Raw genomic sequence first — 26,698 nt, forward strand, 5'->3', positions numbered from 1 at the left:
CCAGGTGCGAGAATTAGTCTGTAAGGGCTAGAGTTCATGGGCCAAGCAGTTCTTTAAATGAATACAGTTTGTGTGTTGTTATTTCGGGCATGAGCTAGCCAAGCGGCCGGGGTGTTGGGGACGCAACCCCGCCACCGCTCTTATTTCAACAACCTGCCAAGCCCTGGAATTATCGGCCTGTGCTATCATGCCCAGCCTGCTCAAATTGTTCAATAGCACACATCCTGTGTGACTAATGCTTACCTGTTCACTGTCTTACCTGTGCCCTCAAAGAATGTTATGTCCACTTCCTAGTGCCTTTGATTCCACAGGCTTAGCCCTTAAACAGTGCCTGTCACAAGTAGTCGGACTTTCTTTGGACCGCCAGCTCTGCCTAGTACCCTACATCCTACCTCCTCCCTATCTCACTGGTCAATCTCCTGCCTCAGTGAGTCACGTGATACCCAAGGTCAAGAGTCAAGAGAGTGTAAATTCATAGAAGCTGTTGCTCAGCACGCTTTCTCTGTTCTTACACAAGCCAAAGCCCGGCCAGAAGCATGGTGCCACCCACGTTCAGGGTGGATCTACCTACCTCACAGGCATGCCTACAGACCAACTCACCTAGACAGTTCCTCAGTGAAACTCTCTTACCAGGAGACTCCAGTCTAAGTCAAGTTGATAATGAAAGCAATTACAGGTCACATGTTTGGAAAGGCTCAAACTCTTCCTGGTAGCTATTATTAAAGCAGGTTTGTGAAATTAATTTGAGAAAATTAATGCTGGGAAATGCAAATTTGGCTTAATTCAGGGAGGGTTAAGGGTCATGTCATGCTTAAATATATGTGCAATAAAGAAACAGAAGACTTGAGTAGAAATGAATATACTGGCAAATAGATCTGAAATAGCTGGTCTGTCTACTATTGTGCCAGGATACATGGGAGCCATCTGCAACAAAGCCAAATGTATAGCATCACTTAGAGGTGACAGCTTCAGAAAGGAATGACATGGAAAGCCGGGCGGTGGTGGCGCACGCCTTTAATCCCAGCACTCGGGAGGCAGAGGCAGGCGGATCTCTGTGAGTTTGAGACCAGCCTGGTCTACAAGAGCTAGTTCCAGGACAGACTCTAAAACCACAGAGAAACCCTGTCTCGAAAAACCAAAAAAAAAAAAAAAAAAAGGAATGACATGGAAAACCTGGTGTGTTGAGTAGACTCAAACTAGCAAGGGATTGGTTGCAGGGAAAAAAAAGAAAGAAAGAAAAGATGTTAGGGCTGGAGAAATGGTTCAGAGGTTAAGAGCACTGGTTGCTCTTCCAGAGGTCCTGAGTTCAATTCCCAGCATGTGAGCCACAGTCATCTGTAAGGAGATCTGGTGCCCTCTTCTGGCCTGCAGGGATGCATGCAAGCAGAACAGTGTATACATTATAAATTTAAAAAAAAAGAAAGAAAGAAAAGATGGATAATGCTGGTTTTTGAAGTGTGGGCTAAATAAACACATAAGTTTTATGTAACAGTGTGACATGGATGTTGTCTGTTCCTTATGGGAAAAGGCCTTCCACCCTTGAAGGCCTCCTGTAGGTATCTGGAGATATTCTGAGATGGTCCCTCGGCAGAGAAAGCCAGAGATGCGTCAGCTCTACGTTCTTCCTTTTACACTGGTGATGAATGTAAGGAAGAAATCCCCTGCGGTGGGGACCCAGGTCTGCGGCAAGCAGAGGTGAATACAATGTGTGGCCAAGAGGCTGAAGGCTTCAGATGCAGCTCAGTGATAAAGAGCCTGTGCAGAATGCATGAGGCCCTGGGTTTGAGGGACAGACTCACACCTGAGCATGTGCACAGTGCACGCGCAAAGACTAAAGGATCGTCTGACTTTCCTGTACCTTTAAGAGCTTTATGAGTTGCCATTGCTCATGTGTCACATGACCTCCATAATTTGAGACTTTTGGAGATGGTTCAGCACCCTTGAGTGTGGGAAAGTTAACCCAGAGAAAACACACATTATACAGTGGGTAATACAGGAGTCAGGGAAAGGTCAGAAAAATGCTTTCTCATGTGCATTCGGCCTAAGTTTCTTATACAAACCACAGGCAACTGAGACCCTTGCTGTGAACGCAAAAACCAACCTGTGATTCTGAGCAGCAGCGAGATTAATGTTGTAGGAGGCTGCTTGTTTGTTCCCGGCAGTTCAGACCCAAAATAATCACACAGAAACTATTTATATTATTTAAATAACTGCTTGGCCTATTAGCTGTAGCTTCTTATTGGCTAGTTCTTACATCTTAATTTAACCCATCTCTATTAATCCGTGTATTGCCACATGGTTGTGGCTTACTGGCAAGGTTCTGGCCCCTCTGTTCCTGGTGGTGGCTACATGGCATTTCGCTGACTCTGCCTTCTTTCTCCCAGCATTCAGTTTAGTTTTCCCACCTAGCTCTACTCTTCCCTATCACAGGCCAAGCAGATTCTTTATTCATTAACTAATAAAAGCCACACACATACAAAAGAATCTCCTACACCATCTGTGACGGCATATGGAAATTTTTATTTTACTGATTGTGTGCTGTCTAAAGTAGTTTCTTTAGCTTGTTCATTTTTTTGGCCGATGATTACTGATACATGCAAATATGGTGTTTCTGGAACACAACCATGCCTGCTTGTTTATAAAGGAAACAAATCTTCACTCAGTCTGTAGCTTAACTGATGGATCCATTCTCAGCCTGGACTGTAGGTCGGTGACATGGTCCTGGCCAGGTGCCTTGGCTGACACTGGCATTGCCAAACAGCTATCCCGCTGGGCTTTCTTGGCTCTCATTAAGACTTCTCTGAAGCATAAATCATCCCCAATTATTACCTTAATTGAACAGAATATTGTAAATCTCAGTCAACTTCGCTTTCCTCTGGCACCAAACGCTACGATCATAGTCTCTTGGCTCATCTCTTAATAATTTTAAAGTCCGATAATAAAAGATACTTAGCGATCAAAAGGTTGATGCGTGGTAGGGTAAGTCTGTGCATTATTTAGCATGCTGAAGCTCTGTGTTCTCTATCCTCTTAGCTGTTGGAAACTGCTGCAACATATTAAAACAACTCTATTTTAATTCAACCCAGAGAGTCATGAAATACAGACAAGGGATGGGGGTATGGCTTGGTGTATAAGAGCACTAGCCTCGTGAGAGCCTACTGACCTGAGTTTGATCCTGAACGCCACTCAGCTCCAATCATTTCGCGTGGTAATGTCACTCCGTCTGCCAGGATTCTGACTGGTACAATTTCTGAGTACTCACGAGAGGAGGGTTAGTGTAATAAACGTAAACACCCTGAATGGTTTGTTACAGCTGGTCCCGAGCCGAGGATAAATCCAGTCATCCTCGGGATGAATGGCTGCTTGTTGCCCCGTGAAAGGCTCTGATGTAGTCCCTTAGCTTACACAAGTGGCTGGTTGATTTTCTCAAAGGACAGTCCTCTGCAGAGGGCTCAGGGCCGGCTCCTCCTCACTGACGGTTACCAGCGCAGGAGCGGCAGGAGCCACATAGCTTTGCTGAGGGTCCGTGCCGCTGAACTCATTCATAGCTCCATTGGCTGGCCCATTCATAAGGCGACTGTGTAAGAAGCGGAGTGGCTGAAACCGAAAGCTATTGAAACCTTCTAGGTGATATTTCTAGAAATTTAATTGTTAAAATTATTTCACGTGTTTAGGTGTTTTGCCTGCATGCCTGTACACCATGTGTCTATACACCAAATGCATGCCTGGTGCCCACAGAGGCTAGAACACGGCATTGGATGCCTGGGGTCTGGTCTGTAGCTCCATACAGGTAGTTGCCAGTCGCCATGTATGTTCTAGGACTCAAACCTGGGTCCTCTGGCAGAGCAGCCAGTTCTTTTAACCGCTGGCTCTTATTCTCCAACTCCCTGTTTTCTGATTCTTGTTTATTGCCTCATCTACCACGGTTAATTTTGGTGTGCAATTAGCAATGCTCTTTTTTTAAAATTACATTTATTTGTTTTGGGAAAGGGGCTTGTTACAGCATGGGTGTGGAGGTCAGAGGACAGCTTGTCCAAGACTGTCTTCTCCTTCCAATATGTGGGTTCCAGGAAGATGGAATTCTTTGCTTCCTTCTTCTCTTCTCTTCTCTTCTCTTCTCTTCTCTTCTCTTCTCTTCTCTTCTCTTCTCTTCTCTCTCTCTCTCTCTCTCACTCTCTCTTCTCTCTCTCTCCCTCTCTCTCCCTCTCTTTCTCTCTTTTGAGGCAGGGTCTCACTATGTAGCACTCTCTGGAACGCCCAACATAGACCAGGCTGGCCTCAAACTCACAGAGACCAGCTTGCCTTTGCCGCCCGAGTGCTGAGATTAAAGGCATGAGTCACCAGGCCCAGCTGAGGATGGAATCCTGATTGTTAGTGTTGGCAGCAAGCACTTTTCCCTGCCTTGCCATCTTGCAGGCCCAGAAGCTCTTCTTGCTCAGTATCACAGATCCACCCACTCACCTACTGGTTCTTCCAACCGTTTAAGATTCCTCCAGTGATGCTCTCTGCGTGCACACCGCTGGCCAGGTCCATGGTCCGTGTCTACCCTTTTATTGGTGCAGTTTCCTCTCCACAGTGAATAACAAGGAGTTCTAGCCTGCAGTTCCAGCCCCAACACCACGGTCTTCCTTCCCTCTATCTTTTTTTTTTCTTGCAGTGTTGAAAAACAAGGACTCACCCCGAAGCTACACACCTCTCTCCAGCCTTATGCGGCTCCCTTAGTGGTAGAGGACACAGAGTACAAATATCTCCAGAGAGGAGTTGCCCTGCCGTGTCCAAGAACACTGGATCCTTGGAAGCTTTGCCAGTGTAGCAGGCTTCTTCAAGTTTTTTTTTTTTTAGGGGTTATCTTTCATTTGTACTGCATGTGTCTTGGCAGCGTTCCAGAGAACCGGGCATTTCTTTCTTACCAGGTTCATCTTGATATCAACAGAATTGGCCAGTATAAACGTCGACGGAATGTCAGTACAATCCCTTTGTGCATTTTTTGTTGTTGTTGTTGTTTTGAAACAGCATCTTGCTAGGAAGCCAAGACTGCCCTCCAACTTACGCTCCTCTTCCCTCAGCCACCTCAATGCTGGGATTGCAGTTTATCCACTAACACCCACACTCAAGGTTGGTTCAGCCCCAGGCATCTGAGGAAACTTAGAAAGAACCAGCCAAGGTCACCGAATCTTAGGCTGCCCAGATCAGACTTTGCCCTTTATCCTACTGAGCTGAACGGGCCCGAGGTGCTCACATCCACTTTGCACTTTGAGCCGGTCCTTTCAGACCTTGAAGCGAGCATGTCTGTGAATGCACCCCCCCATCTTTGCTTTAATTTTTTTTTATGTTGTGGGTGTGAGTGCTTCGCCTGCATGTCTATCTGTGTACCACAGTTGTGTCTAGTGTCCTTGGAGGCCAGAAGAGAAGATCCCCTGGAATTCCAGATGGTTGTGAGCCACCATGTGGGTGCTGGGAACTGAACCCAGGTCCTCTACAACAGCAACAAGAGCTCTTAACTGCTGAGCCATGTCTCCCCGCCTTTACTTTTTAAACTATGATCTCAAACCGAGCATGCTCCAAATGTGTATCTTAAATTGAGCATGCTCAGGAATGTGCCCATCCCTAACATGTTTTCCTACACCAATATGTACAGATTGTTCAGATAAACGCCCATTCTTCCTTATTTCAGGGAGTGCATTGCTTTGCAAAGAACCCCAACGTGACTTAAATACAATAAATAATACAACTATATGAAATAAATATCACGTGACCGTAGACAAATTTTTTTCTACTCTTTTACCTATTGTTATGTGTTTCAGCTTTGCAGCCATCAAGACAAGACTGAACCACTGCATCCGGTCACACCGTGACTGGGAGTTGGGGAGTTAACACGGTTCCAAACCAAAGTCATAAACAAACTGAAAGAAAAAAACCAAAAGAAGGAAAAGGAAAGCTCACCACTGCTTCTAGGTATGGTGGAGGAGAACGTTTATTCTAGATAAAAGGGAGAACGTAGTTAGAGGCAGAGACATTTGGGAGAGTCCAGGGTGGACATGACCCTGAGCCATATAGGGAGAGGGGGGACCCAGATGTAGCACCCAAGAGGGCAAAGGTACAAAAAAGGGCAGGTAGCCAAACTGTCTGGATTATACAGGGAAGAGCCTCGCTAGCAGGGCAGTCCAGCCCCTAGGATGGAGAGTTTAGGGTAGGGGGCAGGTAGGTATGCCAGTCATACTGTGTAAGGGGTAGGGACTGAGGGATGCTGGGAGAACCTGGCGGCCAGGTCCGGATTTGATGTGCTAACTAGGCACCTCAGCCATTCGTCCCAGGGTTTTTAGACTTAACACGCACAAGCACCCGTTCCTTGTAAACACAGCTATTTGTTATTTATTATTGTCTAACGGGAATCGAAAAGAAAGGAATTATAACAGAATTATCAGGCTTGTCGGTGTTTCTGCGTTGTGGTAAAGACGCTGCATTTGGCGGCGCTGAGCTCCACTTAGGAGTGCAGGCTGATGGCTTCCGGTGCTGTTCTGCCACGCTTCCTTTGCGTAGAAAGCAGGCTACTTAATTAAATGGATGGATGTGGGAATCCGTACCTCTAGAACCCTTAGGCTTTAGTAACTTTATTAATATTTACCGTTCTACCCAGGATTCAATACTGCTTTCGGCTGTTGCCATTTAGTTGTCTTTAGCTTCAAGCTGATGTTTGGAAATTTCACAAGAAGTTGAAACCTCCCTTGAAGGCAGCCCTGTGGACCCAGCACCTCTATTCCCCCGGGTCTCCAACGCCGGGGTCCATGCACCTTCACAATTCGACGCAGTTTCTGCCAATCATATTTCATCCCAGGGAACCACACAGGAATTGGTTACTTGCCTTGTTGCTGTGACAAACTGTGTGGCGAAAACAGCTTCATGAAGGAAGTGTTCACACTGGCTTGCGGTTGAGGGGGATACAGTCTGCCATGACTGAACAGTAATAAGGCAGCAGGGGGCAGCTGCTCATATCACATTTGCTGCTGCGCAGTAGAGAGGCGTGAACGCTAGCTTTCGGTTCACTTCCTGCCTTTTGTTTTCTGAGACAGGGTTTCTCTGTGTAACAGCACTGGATGTTCTGGAACTTGCTCTGTAGACCAGGCTGGCCTGGAACTCACAGAGATCCACCTGCCTCTGCCTCCTGAGTGCTGGGATTAAAGATACTTTCTTTCTCCTTTTTATTACAGCTCAGGGCTCCTGACCCATGGAATAGTGCCACCCACAGTTAAAGTGGGTCTTCTTGCCTCAGTCTACCTAATCTAGATGCTCCCTCATAGACGTGCTCAGAGATCTGTCTCGAGGTGATTAGAGATTGCCACATTTGACTGCCATCACCTGTGAGCAAGCATTTTAGTAATACAGACTAGCAATAGTTTACCTACCACAGATGATGGGGTTCTCACTGCCATCTAGTGGATGAATGATGCAATGCTTCTCTCACCAAGTGTTCTGTGAGCAGAACCTAGGCTGTAGAAGCTGAGGAGATGGCTTAGTAGTACAAAGATACCCGGTAATCTCATGATATCTCACAACCCTCTGTAACTCCGTTCCAGGGGTTGTTCTCTTCTGGCCTCCACAGTACCAGGCATGCATGCGGCGCACAGATATACATAGATACATGCATGCAAAACACCAATACATATAAATAAAGTAACTTTTTAAAACTTAAACAAGAGCGGGGTGTGGTGGTGCAAGTCTTTAACCTCAGCACTTGGGAGGCAGAGGCAGGTGATCCTCTGTGAGTTCGAGGCCAGCCTGGTCCACAAAGAGAGTTCCAGGGCAGCTGGGGCTATTTATTACACAGAGAAACACTGTCTCGAAAAACAAACAAACAAATGCAACAACAATGAACAAAACAAAACAAAAAAAACTAAACAAAACAAAGCACAAATCTTACACCAAAAAGAACTTGGGGTAGGAATTTTCAATTCTGTGATTCCGAAGGAGAAACTTTCCACTGAGGCAAAAGGTGAAGAAATCCAGACTCCAACTAAACCCAAGGCAAACCCAGGCTATGAACTGCACTCAGGTGCTCCCCTCCCCCCAAGAGGGTGTGTCTTCCATCAGTTAGTCTTTGTCACTATCTCCTTTGGGAGCCAGGCATGGCCTTTTAGACACTGTCTCCAGAAGCACTTTCAGGGAGGAGGCACCTGTCAATCAGCGACAGCCCTGCAGATGATGACAGAGGCCTGAGCCCCGGCAGCCAGCAGCTCCTCAACCGGAGGATATGTAGAGTCCGGCGAAGGGGATAGGGACAGGGCAGCCAGCAGCATCCTCCCTGCTTCCCAAAGAAGACAAAATTCAGTATGAAGACTGAATGATAAGAAGGCAGCTATGTGCAGGGTTTGGGGTAGCACCGAGATGGGGACAATGTTAGCATGTGTGACATCCAAAAGGAAGGACAACATGGGTGGATCGTGAAGGAGGTGGAGCCAGCCCAGGCTGGGCTTGCAAACACAACAGAGTATGAGGTAAGAGTAGCCGGCTTTCTCTTGGAGCACACTGATATAGTGATTTAGTTCCTATGTGAATGAAAAATTCATACAGGGAATCACTTCTCTTTAATAATTGGAGAAATGAGAGCCATAATTAATTTGATGAACACTAAAACATAGAGAAATTTGAGTTCGTGACCTGGTTGGATTTGTTGTTTCTGCTTCCATTAAAATTACTCATCCAGACATCGCTCATAGCTCATTCCAAATGTATCAGATCCTAGCGATCGCTGCTCTGGGGAATTTTTACGAGATTACAGCGCTGACCTTGAGTGTCTTATCTATCCTCTCTTCACTAGGCTGTGCTCTAAGGAGCCATTCCCAGAGGAGAAAATGTATTAGTCATGCTAAAACGCTCTGACACAGAAGAGCCCTATACTTGTCACATCTGACAGGAACATTGACCTTGCCCTCTGTGTCACCTGCTGCCTTTGTAGTAGAAGCATTTCATTCCCGCTTGAAGAATGAAGTGATTCTCTGAGAGCGCCTTCCTGACCTCATTCAGGAAGGTAAATGTCATGAGCAGCTCAGCACTTCCAGTGTGACCCTCGCCAATCTCCGCGTGTGCAAGCCCCAGTCATATGTGCTTCGTACACCATCAACCCCTTCTCCGTCCTTCGGTTCTGGTCCTCATCAGGGACCGTCACCTGGACTTTTGTCCACACAACACTCATGTAGCTCACTCTACCATTCATCCTTTGAACCATTTTCAGATTAATTTTTGTCACACCAGGCTGTACTCATCAACATCCTTGCCTGTTCCACAGTAATCTGTTACAACTGCTTGTTTGGGAATTTCACGTTCTTTCTGAGAAGCCAAGCGTGGTGATGCACACCTACATCCTGGCACTTGGGAGGAAACAAGAGAGTCTTGAGCTCAGGGATATATAGGGAAACCTCGTCTAAAAAAAGCCGATCTCTGTGAGTTTGAAGCTAGCTTAGTCTACAGAGCAAGTTCCAGGATAGCCAGGGCTACACACAGAGAAACCCTGTCTTGAAAAACAAACAAACAAAAAGATATTTCTTTCTTTCCTATCTGGTACTGTTGTTTGTTTTCATTAAATTTATTTTATATTATTTATTATTTGTGTGTATGTTTATGTGTGTGTGCAAGCATACGTGCCAACAACATGTGTGTTGAGGTTGGAGGGCAACTTTTTTTTTTTTTTTTTGAGATAGGGTTTCTCTGTGTAACTGTGGCTGTCCTGGAACTCACTCTGTAGACCAGGCTGGCCTCGAACTCACAGAGATCCACCTGCCTCTGCCTCCCGAGTGCTGGGATTGAAGGCGTGCGCCACCATCTCCTGGCAAGAGGGCAACTTTGTAGAGTTAGCTTTAACTTTCCACCTTTATGTGGGTTCACAGGCTTTGAGCTCTGGTCATCTGGATTGTACAGCAAGCACCTCTGGCCACCCTGCCAGTTCTAGTTCTGGTTCTTTGAGACAGGGTCGCATATAGTCTGGACTGACCCAAGAATCACATCAAACTTCTAGCCTTCCTGCTTCAGAATCCGTAAATCCTGGGGTTACAGGCATGCAACCACACACAGCTTTCTTTGGTTTTTGAGAGCGTGCAGGCCATGCGCTCAGACTCCTCTTGCCTCTGCCTGCTGAGTGCTGACATTACAAGCTTGTACCAAACTCAGCAGCGTCGTCTTTATTTATTTTGGGGGGTTGGGAGTCGGATCCAGACAGTGCTTTGCCCTGTGCTCTCCAAGTAGCTGGGGAACACCATAAACTCCTGATCCTCCTGCCTCTACTTCTAAGAGTGCTAGGATTAGAGAGTGTGGCCACAGGCCCAGTTTAGCATCTGCTTTTATTCTCCAAAGAAAACCTTCTGAGATACAAACTAGCTCTTGCCTCTGTCTGAGCTTTATCTGAATGTAAAAGGCCCACCCCAGTTCCCAACTCCCCAAAGCTTGCATATTGTTTGTCTTTCTTCCTGAACTTGCTCTGAGTGCTCTGGCCTCCCAAGGCTCTTTTCTCTGAAAGGTCACCACAGTCAAGGGCTGGTCATGTGAAGTATGGGAGAAAGTGCAGGCGCCAAGGCTGGAGTAAAGCATCTGCTTCCTGAATGAAATGTCCATGAACCGTCTTGCACTTGCAAAGAATTCTTTTAACTTCTGCAAGATTATCATCCTGACCAAGAAAGAATGGAGTTGCTACTTTAAAACTGTGATAGCATTGTTACAATTAGTTCCAAGGGATGGCTGCCCCCATGCCTGCTGTGTGTGTGTGTGTGTGTGTGTGTGTGTGTGTGTGTGTTGGCATCCAGTTGAAAGCCTAGTGCCGGGGTAGTTGAGTGCTCTACATCTGAGCCACATCCAGGCCTGGGAGAGTGACCTGTGTGACTCCATTGAGTGAGGACCCTTGAAAGCTTGTACCTTCTGCCATGGGACATTGTCCCATGTACCTTTTCCCTTAAGTCATAGGCAAGAGTATGAGCATATGCTGGGATATGGGAGTCTCCATAGTAAATTATAGAATGTGGAAGTCATCTTTGGGACCTTTAAACATAGAACCTAATGTCCTTCAGTGTGTAAATAGACAAATAACAAAAACATCGTCCCAAAAAAACTCAGAACTTGCCGAGCAGTGGTGGTACACGCCTTTAGTACCAACACTTGGGAGACAGAGGCAGGCGGATCTTTGTGAGTTCAAGGCCAGCCTGGTCTACAGACCGAGTTCCAGGACAGCCAGGGCTACACAAAGAAACTCTGTCTCTAAAAATCTAAAAAAATAAAAATAAAAAATAATAGTTGTGGGTGAGTTAGTTCTAATTTGGTTTCAAACTGTGCTTGGTGTGTCTTCGTGTGTGTCTTAGCGTGTGTGCATGACAGAGGACATACCACCAGAGAGAAGAGCACAGTGAGTGTAGTCAGGCCTCTCCTCATCCCACCAGAAAGCAGGCAGGATGCTTCCTTGCTAGGTGCCTGTTCAGTCTTTTGTTTATCTTAAGCGTCAAATTGCTTCTCTTCACACTGTTTCTTCCAGATGGAATCTTTGGGTTTACTTATTTCACGTGATGTCACCTAGTCCACAGATTTCCTTCACTTTGTGGGTGGGGTCTGAGGATGAAGATAAATTTTTAAGGAAGTCAGGAACTTCAAATTTTCTTTTCTGGCTAGTGCTTTTTGTGTCCCATTTACACCGTGTTCAGAGGCATTGGGAACTGGGGATGTGGCTTGGTCCTAGGGTGCCCAGGTGTCCTATCTCTCTAGAACTCTAGAGAGTGGGAGGGAGAGGGGGGAAGGAAGGAGGCGAGGAGGGGGAGGGAGAATGAGAAGGAGAGGTTTTCTTAGCAGCATTCTGAGATGTAGCTTGTATAAAAGTATGTATAAGGGTAATATTTAGACAGTGAAGAGCCTCCTTTCCCTTGAGAGCCCATCTGCTCGCAGGCATGTCTTAAGCTCCCCTATTCTTTCTTGGGAAGCACATACTCCCACCCGCGTGTGCCAGGCTTTCCTCCGGGCATCTTTCTTCTTTGCACTTCAGCCTGTATTAAAAGCATCCTTGCAAACTCCCAGCTGTGCTTCACTAAGCCAGACTCAAAAGTCTTTTCAGCACTGAAGCCACAAACCCTGGTATGACCTCAGGCTGGTGTGGGTGGCGGTGTGGAGATGTGTCTGGTCTCGGGTCACTGACAAGCACAGGGATTTGGGGTAGTGACGAAAGCAGTTTTCATTGTTATTGCTGTTGTTGTTTTTGGAGACAGGGTTTCTCTCTGTAGTCCCAGCTGTCCTGGAACTCACTATGTAACCCGGCTGACCTCGAACTCAGAGATCCTCTTGCCTCTGCCTCTCAAGTGCTGGGATTCGATTTAGGCGTGCGCCAACACGGACGAAAGCATTTTAACATGACGTCCGTGGTCGCGCTTGTGTATCGCTGTGAATCCACCCACTACCACTAAATGACTCGAGAAGGGCAATTCTTTCTTCAGACAGATATCAACGCAAAAACACAATTCTCACGCCATGGAGGGTAAGAGAGAGCTGGTCTGTTCTGGAGCCAACTCATGACCATGGCCAGGAACAAGTTTAGGTCACACCAAATTACAAGTTCCAACCTGGAAACAGGTCCGTGAAGTTTTTATTGTAATGAAACAAAGGAAGTAATAACTTAAGGCACTTTTCAAATAAGTTGGTGGGGACATCAGAGAAGTGGGTTACGGCTCAGTGGGGGAAACCTCTGCTGAGGCTGCTGATGCTGTCGGAGGACGCTCTCAGCGTTTGCTCTGGTGGAAGCTGGGGGTCTAAGTCAATAGATTCCAGAGGAGATCCTAGTGTTCCGTTCGTACGTTCCTAGTGACTTACCTGCTGGCTGCAAAGCTGTTCAGCCAAGAACAGAGGAGGGCAGTAAATGGCTACCAAGAGGGCTGAAGATGGGGCTGGAAGAGCTGGCGCGGAGGCTGAGAGCACTGGCTGCTCTTCCAGAGGACCCGGGGTTTAATTCCCAGAACTCATATGGCAGCTCGCAATCATCTTCTGGTCTTGGGCACCAGGGACACACATGGTGCATATACATACATGCAGACAAAGTATAGAGACATAAAATGAAGTTAATTAAACAGAAGAGGGACAAAACACGCTGAAGACGGACCAAGATAATTGGGCTCCCTTCCTGCCACATTCCAGCTCTCTCCAACCACTGCCCCTCCCGTGAGTTAACAGGCGGCAGAGCCTCAGTTGAAGCTTCTTTCTGGAGACCCTGGTTTTACGTTCTCCATGGCGGCTGAGTGACACGTTTTGTGCATGTGGGGGTCACGTACTGTTTATAAATGTGACTGGTGTCCCGGATGTAAACGAGGCTGACTAGCAGGCAGGAAAGCAGTTTTCAGGAGAGGAATAGCCGCCAAAGCCATTAAGAAGAAACCAAATCATACTAAAATCTGCCAGACATTCTAATCTAGATCTGATCTTTTAAAGTTAATCTTCTGTACCTGACATAACGTGACGTATATTAAGAGCAATGTACCTTGTAACACCCGGTTTTGGTGTTACACCCTCGGTACAGTTCGCGCGCAGCCGTACCGAATGCGAGTCCGGGCAAGGGCCTGGAGATTGAACACAAGAGACAGAGACCAGCGTCATTCGATAGGAGATCAAGCGAATGCCATTTATTCAGACTTGGGGAAGCCCTTTTCTACCTAACTGCAGCACAAAGATCTCACCACCCAGGGAGGTGGGAAATAAACATACAGGAAACTTAAGTTAACAATGGAGAAGATTGCCTGCAGCTAAATCACCAGGTGGGGCAGGGATAGCACGGAAACACACAGGAAGCTTAGTTAACAAATAACAAACTGTCCCCGCCAATGCACCCCAGGAGTAAGGGAGAGACCAGGGGCCCACAGTACCTAAAATTAAAATAATATTGTGAACACTGAATAGATGAAAGGAATACACTTGTTGGCAGGGAGGTTGAAATAGGGATTTTTCTGTGTAGTTTTAGCTGTCCTAGAACTTGTTCTGCAGACCAAGCTGGCCTCGAACTCAGAGAACCACCTGCCTCTGCCTCCCAAGTGCTGAGATTAAAGGTGTGAGTCACCACTGCTTGGCCAGGAATACACATTTTAAGCAACCAAAATTTCCATAGTTTTTACGTTAGATTGACTATTTATTTGAATCTAAAACACAGGAAACATATTTAAGGTATCATAAGTACTTAAACTTATAAATATGGTAAAAGGCATTAATAGTCTTGTGTTTTCTTAGCCAATTTAAATGAGTTCATTTGCTAAAGAATTAAGTCATTGTAATGACTACTTTGAAATTGCTTTTATTTTTTTTAAAAGGCATTTACTTCTCATTAAAGTTTATGAGGCATTGAAAGCTGAATAAAGTCGAGGTATTTTAATTCTTTTTTGGCTACCTGTTGACCTGGGTGGAAAATTCGTTAATCCTTTAACAAGTGTTTTACCTAAACTATTTTATCTTTATTTAAAACTAAAAGCACAGAGACGAATAATTGTCCAATGTATATTATTATGGTTATAATTAATAAGATATGTAAAACTTTGTGATATGTAAAAAAAGAGGAAACTTTAAGATGTGTTTGTAAGCCTTGACACAGGTCTTCAAAAATAACAATTTTTGAAAGACTGTTTAGAGTTGCGCCTCCCATAGGGTTGGTAAGACATAGAACGTCGAAAATCCTGCTTTGTTTTAAAAAACAACAGTGGTCAGAAATATGTTTAAATACTTAAGATGCACACACACGTATACACACACATGCGCGCATACACACACACACACACAAAATCGGAAAGTACTGAGATCAGTCTTGAATGTAGCATTTGGAGGAGGGCAAGTGTCTTAAAGGAAAACTGAACCCCGAGCAGAAGTGATCATCCCTCGAAGCAAATTTATACCTCAAGCAATGGTGGCCATGTTGCAGAAACAGAACTGAGCAAGGATCCAGAAGATAACCTGGTTCAGAACTGTATGATTATATATATCTATTTTCTTTTTTAAAGAATTTTTACATTTAAACTTAAAAGCTATGTTAATGCCAACAAAGTTGGATCTTGAGCCATCAGCCTCATTTATTTCACCCAAGTGGTTATATTGCTGTCCTCTCTTCGCTGTTCTGTCCCTTTGACTTGGCATACTGGGCACACGGCCAGACTTACTCAGCCTGCTGGGGTAGTTTAGCTTTACTCTGAGCCAAAAGAAAGCTGGACAATTTAACAGCTTTGGTTTACACGAGCACCGACAAGTCAATTTGGCATTGAGTAAATGGCGTATATAGACACTACATTCATAAATAATTATATATCAGCTCTTAAAAAGGAAGCTAGATAGCTGGTGGATGGGCAGTTTCCTCTACTGATAAAAATGCTTTTGCAATGTTACTTTAGGCCAAAGTTTTTTGTTTTGTTTTGGTTTTTTTTAATATTTATTTATTTATTTATTTAGTATACAATATTCTGTCTGTGTGCCTGAAGGCCAGAAGAGGGCGCCAGACCTCTTTACAGATGGTTGTGAGCCACCATGTGGTTGCTGGGAATTGAACTCAGGACCCTTGGAAGAGCAGACAATGCTCTTAACCACTGAGCCATCTCTCCAGCCCTTGTTTTGTTTTTTTAACCATCTTAATTTTATTTACCATGCTTGCTTTTGTATCTCAAAGAAAAGGGGAAGGAAAGAGTAAAAGAAGTGTAGATCCTTGGATCAGGAGCCTCTACCGGCTCAGGGTCAATCTGGAATGTAGATTGCTCCCTTCCTAGATCTGGCAATGTCGCTCTGTCTCTGATCTGGATTAAGCATCACAGGCCTGTCCCATGCGGCCTTTACCCAGCATCTGGTCCCTACCAGTGTTCGCATAGCCCCTGCTTCTCTCGAGGCATCTACGCTTCTGTTCAGAGCAAAGTTTAAAGACGCACACATATACACAGAGGCAACATATACACAGGCACACACATACACACACGCACACACACACAACCACACACCACACAGGCACGCATAAATCTAACACCATTCTGTGTGCACAGACATACACTCAGGCAAAATACCTATACACATAAAATTCTCTCATTAATCTAAAAAACTGAGGAGAGGGGGCTGAGAAGGCTCAGTGGGTAAAGGTACTTGTTACCAATCCTGAAAGTTCAGTACCCAGTACCCACATGTGTTGTTGGTTGTTCTACTCTTTTGGCTTTTTGAGGGGCCCAGTTCCCATATAAATCACACACAGAGGCAGTCTTAATTATGAATACCTGGCCTCAGCTTGGCTTGTTTCTTGCTAGCTTTTCTTAACTTCAATTATCCCGACTGCCTTTTGCCTTTGAGTTTTTACTTTTCCTTCTGTGCGTCTTACTTTCACTCTTACTCTGTGACTGGATGGATGGGTGACCCCCGACATCCTCCTCCTGCCTTGTTTCTCCTGTTTATCCTCTCTGCTTGCCAGGCTGGCCTGTCCTTGCTCCTGCCCTGCTGTTGGCTGTTCAGCTCATTAGACCATCAGGTGTTTTAGACAGGCAAAGCAGCACAGCTTCATAGAGTTAAACAAATGCAGCATCAACAAAAGTCACACAGCTTACAATAATAGTCCCTAACACACAATGGTGGTTCACAACCATTTGTAACTCCAGTTCAGAAGTACTGAAATACTCTTCTGTTGGCTCTGCAGGCACTGCACACATATGGTGCACAGGTGTGCATGCAGGCAAAATACCATACACATAAAATATTTGAAAAAAAATAAAACAAAGGGGAGATGTTGCCTTGATGTCATAATACCAACTTCTTCCTTCTGTGATAAAGGCAAAGTTAAGTCGCGAACAATGACAGAAAATTCTTTAGTAATTGTTTTGTAAGTTGAAACACTGCTTATCAGTAACTCACTCAGCATATAACCAAGGATAGTGGCTGAAGGAAGAGCATACCTAACATACACAAGACTTGGGACTTGAGCTCTATCTCACTATACCACACAGACACACACACACACCCGTGTTTGCACACATAGGTAACAGAGGATGAACACAAACCATTGTATAATCATTCTTTTCTCTTTTTAAGATTTATTTCTTTGTGTTATGTATACAAGTGTTCTATCTGCATGTATGCCTTCACGCCAGAAGAGGGGATCGGACCCCATTGTAGCTGGTTGTGAGCCATCGTGTGGTTGCTGGGAATTGAACTCAGGACCTCTGGAAGAGTCATCAGTGCTCTTTTTTTTTTTATATTTATTTATTTATTATGTATACAATATTCTGTTCACATGTAGGCCTGAAGGGCAGAAGAGGGCTCCAGACCTCATTACAGATAGATGGTTGTGAGCCACCATGCGGTTGCTGGGAATTGAACTCAGGACCTTTGGAAGAGCAGGCAGTGCTCTTAACCTCTGAGCCATCTCTCCAGCCCCCTCATCAGTGCTCTTAACCTCTGAGTAATTTCTCCAGCCCTGGACAATCATTCTTGATGATAAGTCCTTGAATGACGCAATGGAAAGATATTGCCGCTGTATGGAAGAAAAGGGAGACAGACAGCTGTGGCAACAGGAAGCTAAGGAGGATTGGCAGTCTAACAATTAACTGAAGATTCACAACTTGGCATTTGATAGCAAATTCAATGAAGAAAGCAGGAAAACTAAGATTTCTAAAACCCAGCTTAGTAAAGTGTTACAGCAAAGCAAATCGGGCCTTCAAACATCTGTGTGAGCCCACTGGGGTCTGGCAGTGTGAGCCAGTGGTGGTATGTAGTGCCCCCAAGAATCCTAGGTGAGCTTGGGAGAAGAAAGTGGCCCCCCAAGGGAGTGGCTCTATTAGGAGGTGTGGTCTTGTTGGAGGAAGTGTGGCACTGTGGGGGCAGACTTTGAGGTCTCTTTTTCCCAAGTTTCCCTCAACGTGACAATCAGTCAACTTCCTCTTGCCTGAGTTGAGATGTAGAGCACCTCAGCTCCAGCTCAGTCCCTCTGCCTGTGCCGCCATGCTCCCCGCCATGATGATAATGGACTGAACCTCTGAAACTGTAAGCCAGCCCCCTCAATCAAATGTTTTTCTTTAGAAGAGTGGTCATGGTGTCTCTTCACAGCAATAAGGAAAAAAAAAAAACCCTAACTAAGACATGGAGATACCACGAACTTTACCAACAAACACGTCTGTGTGCAGCCAATGGCATTAAGCACAAATGTGCCCATTCACATACTGTGTGACTACCATTCCTAGCCCCACTTCAACCTTTCTCGAGTGCTTTCGGGATGAAGGACAGAGATTTAACCTGAACGAGCAATCCTTTTCCTTTCCTTTCCTTTCCTTTCCTTTCCTTTCCTTTCCTTTCCTTTCCTTTCCTTTCCTTTCCTTTCCTTTCCTTTCCTTTCCTTTCCTTTCTTTTCCGAGACATAGTCTGAGGTAGCCTGAGGTGCTTCAGACATACCCTTTAACTAAGGATGGTCTTGAACTCATGATCCTCCTGCCTCCACCTCTCCAGTTCTGATATCACAGGTTTTTTTTTTAAATCTGCATTTATTTTTAGATCCTTGATAACTTCATACATGTGTATGCAGTATCGTGGTCCTAGCCACCACCCACGTCATCCCTCCATCACCCCTTACCCTCCCAATATCCCTTCAGCTTCGTGTCTTTTTGTCAGTAATTCACTAAGTTCAATTAGTACTGCCCATATACGCATGGCATGTAGGACTGTCCTCTGGGACTTAGGCAACCTACCCTTGATCTCTTCCCCGCAAGAAACATGACTCTCCCTCAGTCATCAACAACTGCCATTAGCTTCTCAAGTGGAGGAAGACATAGCCCCTCTTTTCTTCATTATGCAAGTTTTTTTCTCTTTTCATTGTTTTTGAAAATAGATTCTTCTCTTCTACAATACAACCTGACCAGTTTCCCCTCCCTCCACTCCTCCCAGCTATCCCCGCGTCCTCTCTCTCCCAGATCCACTCCCCATCCAGTCTCTTCAGATATTAAATTGCATTTTAAGTGATGCAGCAGCGCCCCCTTCTGGTACATCTGAGGAACTAAGCACAAAGGTGGACCTCTCAGGGAAAGTTGAATGTGGAGTGGAGGGAGAAACAGCGACCCCAGGGGAGATGGCGTCTGTGTTGGGTTTGGAACAATGTCAGTGCTACAAGCCCCAACATTATACAGTAATCGCTCAGCCATCTTCTCGCGAGAGACTTATCAGAACCAAGGGATCTGGTAAAGGCTAAACCAAAAAGCAAAGCTTTTTGGCGTTATTGCCTTGTGAATAAAGTGGCTGTCCTTTGCTGTAGATTTTCCGCTGTGGTTGACTTCCTTTCTGTTACATATTTGGGAATTCACTCCCTAGTTCAGAACAGTTTCCCACTTCCTTGTTCCTGTCTCCTAGGTAAATGCAGAGATCTACCTTCCTGCAATTATTTTTTTCAGCAGATCAGTATTTAGGGTCCAGGCAAAGAGCCTCCAATTTAAGATATTCAAAGATATCCAAGGACATGGACTTACTACTCGCCCAAGCTGATAACAGCATACCCCAGAACTGACAGTTTAGAGGCCTGGGTCCCTTCTTTGTTTCGACCACCTAGAGCAAAACTCCAGGCCTAGGCTGGTTAAAACTGCAGCACCTGTTGTGTGTGCTATCTGATCAAGAGCCATCAGCTTCTCCCTGACTGTTTACGTAGGTTGCTTGGTTCCTGACTCTATGCATGCTGGGAGAAAAGAAGTGTGCGCTGATTTAAACAATCCGTGCCCTATTCATCATTTTACTAGAAATAAACCTTTTAGCTCTTTACACCACCTACAAATATAATATAGCACAATAACCATTCCCCCTAGGATTCCCTGACAATTTAATTCCTTTCTTAACTAACTTTCTCCATTAAGAATTTAATAGGATGTGTGTTAGCCACTCCCATGAATCTGTGTGTGTGTGTATAAAAATTATTATCTGATTTTTTATGGGGCAAAAGAGTTCTGGCCCTGGACCCTGCGAGGACTGGGGGGTTGCTGGTTTTAAGGATGTATATGGCTGGGAACGTTTGTAATGGGCAGAACACGATAGAACAAGAATGAAGAGAGCAAGAGAAAAGAAGAATATAGAATTATGGATAGACGGAAAGTGTTGTAAGCACATTTCTTACCCCTCAGATCTTTACCCTCAGACTTTTAGCCTCCTTTAGCTCATCTAGGTGTCTTTAATTGAACCCTGAAAGGGAGTCTTAAAGACTAGAACTTTAAGACTCCCACAGTGACAGCAGGACAGAAGGAAGAGCTTCTGTTGATAAAATAGATGTTTGTGCTTGCCTATGCTCCCAGCACTCCTGAGTTCCAGGCTAGTGTGGGCTACAGGGTTGTTTCAAATGACATCATCACTAACATTGCCAAGAGCATCCCCATCACACCCAGAAGTACCAACATTGGGACCATTTTGGTGTTCTGGCTTCCAGTATTGTTTCTGTTGTTTTTTGTTTCTGTTTTTGTTTTTTTGTTTTGTTTTGGTTTGGTTTTGGTTTTTTCGAGACAGGGTTTCTCTGTGGCTTTGGAGCCTGCCCTGGAACTAGCTCTTGTAGACCGGGCTGGTCTTGAACTCACAGAGATCCGCCTGCCTCTGCCTCCCGAGTGCTGGGATTAAAGGCGTGCGCCACCACCACCCAGCTTTCTGTTGTTATTCTACACACACACACACACACACACACACACACACACACACTCCTACCACCACCACCACCACAACAGAAACAGGTATTAGGGTTCTATTGGGAGGGAAATCGTAACCTCACACCATCGTGGAGGAGGAAAGCATTGAAAGGAGTGGAGTATGAAATCAGGCACAGGGTGGTCTTGAAAGGGACGCTCACTGGAAAATAACTTGCTATTCACAGAATTGGAAGGGAAAGCAAATGGGACAGAATTAATTGCTTTTGTACAGTTGTGACTAACACACCGGAGAGAGCAGTATAATGAATGAAAATGCATTTGGGCTCACGGTTTCCGAGAGTTTGGCCCTTGTCTCTTAGCCCCATGAATGCAAGCAGAACATCACAGTAGCAAGGGGTGTGGAGGACCCAGAAAGAGAAGTAAGGACTGTGGCCCAGATAAAACTTTCAAAGGCACATCCTCATGACCTACTTCCTCTAGTTAGGTACACCCCGCCCCCTGCAAAGTTTCTAGAACTTCCCAAAATAGCTCTGTCAACTGAGACTAAGTGTTTAAACATTTGCCTGTGGAGGACCGTCTTAGTCAGGGTTTACTATTGCTGTAAAGAGACACCCTGGCCATGGCAACTCATAAAGAAAACATTTAATTGAGGATGGCTCACTTAGAGTTTCAGAGGTTCAGTCTATTAAAGTCATGATGTGGAGCACGGCGTCATGCAGGCAGACATGATGCTGCAGCTGAGAGTGCTACATCTTGACTCAGAGGCAACAGGCAGTTGACTGACTGTCACACTGAGGGAAGCTTGAGAAAAAGAGACCTCACCGCCCTGACAAGGCCACACCTCCTAATAGTGCCGCCCCCTTTGGGGGGCATGTCTTTCAAACCTCCACAAGGACATGTCAGATTCAAACTGTAACAGACAGAAAACTTGGTGTGGTAGAGTGGCTGTCTCAGGGTCAGACTTCACAGAAGGCAAATAAGTTATTAGACTGCCCTAGTTACGCTACATATGTCTCAGAGAGAGAGATTTACAAAAAAGAAAGTTTGAACCAGATGTGGCGTGTGTATCCTAGCACAGGAGGGGCAGAGGCAGGCTGATCTCTGAGAGTTCGAGGCCAGCCTAGGCTACACAGTGAGACTATGTCTTGGGAAAAGAAAAGAAAAGCTTAGGCTGGGGGCATAGCTCAGTGGTCGAGCACAAGCCCAGCATGGATGAGACGCTGGGTTTGATCTTCAGTGCTGAGGAAGAAAGAGAAAGAACTCTTTCATGAAGCTTGTAGTTTGGAGGCTGCAAGAAAGATGGGATAGACCCACCAGTTTGGCCCTCTAGGAAGTGGCTTCATAATCTGAGCATGGCTGGCTCTTGTGTATCTCTTCTAATTCCTCTCTCATTATAAGGCTGGATCGTGTCCCCAGAGTCCCACGGCCACAAGGCTTTCTCCTAATAAAGCTTGTTCTGAAGGGTTATTTGTGTCAACTTCCTTTTGCTGTCTTCCATTCTTCCTTCATTTGTTTTTTTAATCTATTAAAGATTTCTGTCTCTTCCCCCACCTCCGCCTCCCCTTTCCCTCCCCCTCCCCCAATCAAGTCCCCCTCCCTCGTCAGCCCAAAGAGCAATCAGGGTTCTCTGCCCTGTGGGAAGTCCAACTTCCTTCATTTGTAACAAGACTGTTGTGGAATGTAGTTTTAAGATGTGTTACAGTCTTTTATGTTGCATTTGTTTTACTATGTGAAGCCGTGTTACTTTTCCTGCCTAAAACACTTGATTGGTCTAATAAAGAGCTGAATGGCCAATAGCTAGGCAAGAGATGGTAGGCAGGACTGGAAGGCAGAGAGAATAAATAGAAGAATGAGAAGAGGGAAAGAAGGAGCTAGAGAAGAGGAGAAGGAGGCAAGGATGCCAGGGGCCAGACACCCAGCAACACAGTCAGCCACAGGGTTAGAAGGAAACAAATAAAAAGGTGAAAGTCCAGAAGCCAAAGGTAGACTGGATAATTTTAAGGAAAGCTGACTAGACATAAGCCAAGCTGAGGCCAGGGATTCATAAGTAAGAATAAGTCTCTGTGTATTTATTTGGGATCTGGGTAGGGGCACCCAAAGAGCAAAGAGTAAAAATGAACATCAACTACGCAAGACTGTCACATGGGAAGAAGTGCGCCCCACTGTCCTCGCATCCGCTCCTAGGGCAGGCTTGGGGGTTGTTCCTGAGAGAAACCGCTCAAGAAAAGCCACTCTTAATTTCTTCCCATAGTAACCGGCCTCTTTTGCAATGGTGTGAAGAGGAGTTCAAAGACAAGGAACTCCTGGGGGTGCTGTGGGGGAAGAGCACAGGAGCCCAAGAAGAAGGCTGCCCAAACTCTGCCATAGGAAGACCTGTGGGCAAATTCAAGGCCAATTTCCTGAAAATCCCCTTGGAAACTCAATACTACAGCTGGATGAGGGGGTAGGAGTGGGACTGGGTTGAGGGGAGATTAGATGTCATTAGGAAAGAACAATTTATACATTAGAAAGAAGAAAGATAACAGAAACTGTCGGATGTGAGCTTTGGCAGGTGGATTCCTAGAGTCCATTGTGAGTATGTTTCATAAGTAAGAATATTGATCATAAGTTCCAGTCTGACCTGGGCTACATAGAAAGACCATGTCAAAGAGGGTGGGGGGAAAGAGTAAGGAAATACAAAGTGTATTTCTAGGGAAGGGGGTAAAACTCAGGTGATGTGAAGGGGGAAAGAGAAGAGAGGAAGAGGAAGGGTTAAATGGGGTGGGGGGAATAGAAGGAAGAATTTGGGAAGTGATAACACGAAAAATCTTTTTAAATGCTACATGGAACCTGTGCGGGCTAGTCTTATATCAGCTCGACACAGCTAGAGTTATCTGAAAGGAGGGAACCTCAGCTGAGAAAACACCTCCGTAAGAACTTGCTATAAGGCCTTTTCTTAAGTGTGATTGATGGGAGAGGGACCAGTCCATTGAAGATGGCTCCATCCCTGGGCGGATGGTCCTGGGTCCTGTAAGAGAGCAGGATGAGCAAGTCAGGAAGAGAAAGCTTGTAAGCATCACTCCTCCATAGTCTCTGATTGGCTCCTGTCTCTGGCTTCCTGCCCTGTTTGAGTTTCTGGCTTCCTCTGGTGATGAACTATGATGTGGAAGTGTAAACCAAATAAACCCTTTCCTCTCCAGCTTGCTTTTGATCATAGTGTTTCTTCTCAGCAGAAACCCTAAGACAGAAACCTCCTCTAGAAGCTTCCTAATATAGATAAGTACATATAGAAAAGGAGTTTTAATGGGAGTACTCTATAATGGGAACAATGTCTCTGTCAGACACCATAGGGATATCGAATAACAAGCCCAGTTCCAGGTGCAGGTGACCTCTTTGCAAGCTGTTGTTCAGCAAGGTCCCATGGACATCTTCCCCTAATACTACAAGCTGTTGCCTTTGTTCTCGGTTCCCCTTGATGAACGTGATGGCAGAACCTTAGTGCTGGAGACATCACGTGAATCATGGGACTTGGAGAAACTGAGCTGGGACTGAAAGCTCCATCACACCTGGCTAGCATTCTGAGTCCTAGGAGGGTCTATGCATGCCACCAAAGAAGAAAAGCAAGCAACAGTCTAGCCCGGTTAAGAAGCCATAAGTAGATATGCCTCCTGTTGCAACAGCGGAAAGAAGGCTACGGGAGTAACCAACCACTGCCCCCACGTTTTTACCTTGAGAGCCATAGATTAGTGCATACTGCAATTCTCATTAGAGACCCATAATTGGCCAATATGCAGAGAATAAGACTATGGAGCTCATAGGTAGGATAGCCACCATATGATTTCTCCTTTCCCTAACATTCAGACCAAAGCAGAAGATGGGGTGGAAAGATTGTAAAAGCCAGAGGATTGTCTGCTGTCAAACAGTATTTGCCCAACGAGGCGGCTTAGCCGCACCTATGGACTGGCAGTGGCTGGGACGGCATGCACCGGACGGTAGGGCTGGGCTCATCCCTTGCTCCTTATCCACCTGGGAAATCCACCACGAAGCAGTTTCCTTCCTCTCCCACCCCACCTCAGACAGCCTCAGAACTTATATTAGCCCTCTCTAAACCTTCAAAGATATCTCTATTATGCTTTTGACTTAACAATTGTTAAATTAAACTTTTCGGCAAAATACAATGAACTTAAGCACCAGAACCGAGCGAGGGCAAGAGACTGAACTACTTTATCATTTTATTACTTTTAGTAGTAATGGGGTTGGAACCCTGAACCTTTTGTGTGCTGGGCAAGCATGCGGCTACCCTCCCCCACCCAGGTCAGCACTTCAGATCAGTCGCCTCCTGAAGCCATGGGAGATCACGGTGCTCTGGTATCTGGAGAGAGGGGAATGCAAAGGCGTGTCGGCAATCTTTATCTCCGGAGGGCCTTTCTTCAGGACGACTTTCCGGTCTTCCCCGTGGCAGAGCCGCTCACTGTAACCCCAGAACAGAGAATCTTCCAAGGGGCCAGCATAGATCCCACACGCTTCCGCTTGCTAAGAGAGAAAACACTCTGCTGAATAGCACCAGTTGTCTTCATGTTAGGTTTAAAGACTTTTTTTCTTTCTCCTCCCCCACTCAGTGGCCATATTAGAGTGTATTGCTAATGTAGGTGCTGAAAATTGAACACAGGTCCTCTGGAGGATCAGCCAGTGCTCTTATAGGCTCACTAGGTAGTTGGCTGGCCTGCAACTTGATATCTAGACCAGCCTGGCCTTGAACTCACAGAGATTCTCCTGCCTCTGCCTCCCAAGTACTGGGATTAAATGCGTGTGCCACCATGTCTGGCTTTTTTCTGGCTTTTTTTTTTCTGTTTAAGTTTTTTAAAGACTTAGTTATTTATTATACAATTTTCTGTCTACATGCATGCTTACAGGCCAGAAGAGGGCACCAGATTTCATTACAGATGGTTGTGAGCCACCATGTGGTTGCTGGGAGTTGAACTCAGGATCTCTGGAAGAACAGTCAGTGCTCTTAACCGCTGAGCCATCCCTCCAGCCCTTTCTTTTTAATTTTTAAATTACGTTTATGCAAGTATGTCAGCATCTAAGGCAAAATGGAAAGGGAAGAGCAAGCTACAACACAGTAACCGTTACTCAGTGTGAGCACGCTATTTCATTTTATTCTTTATACTTCATTCATGGTAACTGTTTAAGGTAGAATTCTGCATGCCCACATCCACACACAGACACACACACAGACACACGGAGTCACCGATACTATTGTAAAAGTTGTTGGGAATACATTAACCTACAACTGTAAAAGTGAAGCATCCTTAAAATCACTAAAAAGATCCGGCCGAAGATGGCAGCTCAGTGGTACAGTGCGCCCAGCACCACAGGGAAGCCTAACGGGTCAACCCTCACACCCAAACAAAACAACACAAGGAGGAGGGGCTAATGAGATGGCTCAGGTGGGAAAGGCTCCTGCTGTCAAGTCTAATGACCTGAGTTCAGTCCCTGGGACCCACATGGTGAACCAACCAGAGCCCCCGCCCCCACACACACACTTATACATAAATGCGTAGTAGTTTTAAGGTAACTGGCCCTCATAAACTCATAGGGGGTGACATCATTAGGAGGTGTAGCCTTATTAGAGTAGGTGTGACCTTGTTGGAGGAAGTGTGTCACTGTGGGGGTGGGCTCTGAGGTCTCCTTTGTTCAAGCTATACTCAATGTGGTACACAGTTCACTTCCTGTTGCCTGGAGATTAAGATGTAGGACTCTCAGCCCCTTCTCCAGCACCATGTCCATGTCTGCCTCTAAGCTTCCACATCCTGCCATGATGATAATGGACTAAACCTCTACAAATGTAAGCCACCCCAATTAAATGTTTTCCTTTATAAGAGTTGCCGTGGTCATGGTGTCTCTTCACAGCAACAGAAAGACAAAATGAAACATACCTTTTATAGAAGCAAGCAAGCCTTCTTTAATACATTCAGTATTTCCAACTTCAGTTTATAAAGTTGTTTTTTTTTTTTTTTTTTTTTGGTTTTTCGAGACAGGGTTTCTCTGTGGTTTTGGAGCCTGTCCTGGAACTAGCTCTTGTAGACCAGGCTGGTCTCGAACTC

General features: G+C 45.5%; 1 protein-coding gene across 1 annotated transcript in view; it reads right to left on the minus strand.

Moving 5' to 3' along the window:
• The window catches only part of Spmip10 (sperm microtubule inner protein 10), a 497,054-nt gene that overhangs the window by 466,326 nt on the left and 4,030 nt on the right, over nt 1-26,698 (minus strand). The window contains exon 3 of the mRNA XM_050120915.1: nt 23,106-25,124. Coding sequence (XP_049976872.1) covers nt 24,915-25,124 — 210 coding nt within the window. The 3' untranslated portion in view covers nt 23,106-24,914. The remainder of the gene's footprint in view (nt 1-23,105; nt 25,125-26,698) is intronic.

This window comes from Alexandromys fortis, unplaced genomic scaffold (genome assembly GCF_014885135.2).
Source record: "Alexandromys fortis isolate MF-2015 unplaced genomic scaffold, M_Fortis_MF-2015_v1.1 scaffold_181, whole genome shotgun sequence".
Classification (NCBI taxonomy): domain Eukaryota; kingdom Metazoa; phylum Chordata; class Mammalia; order Rodentia; family Cricetidae; genus Alexandromys; species Alexandromys fortis.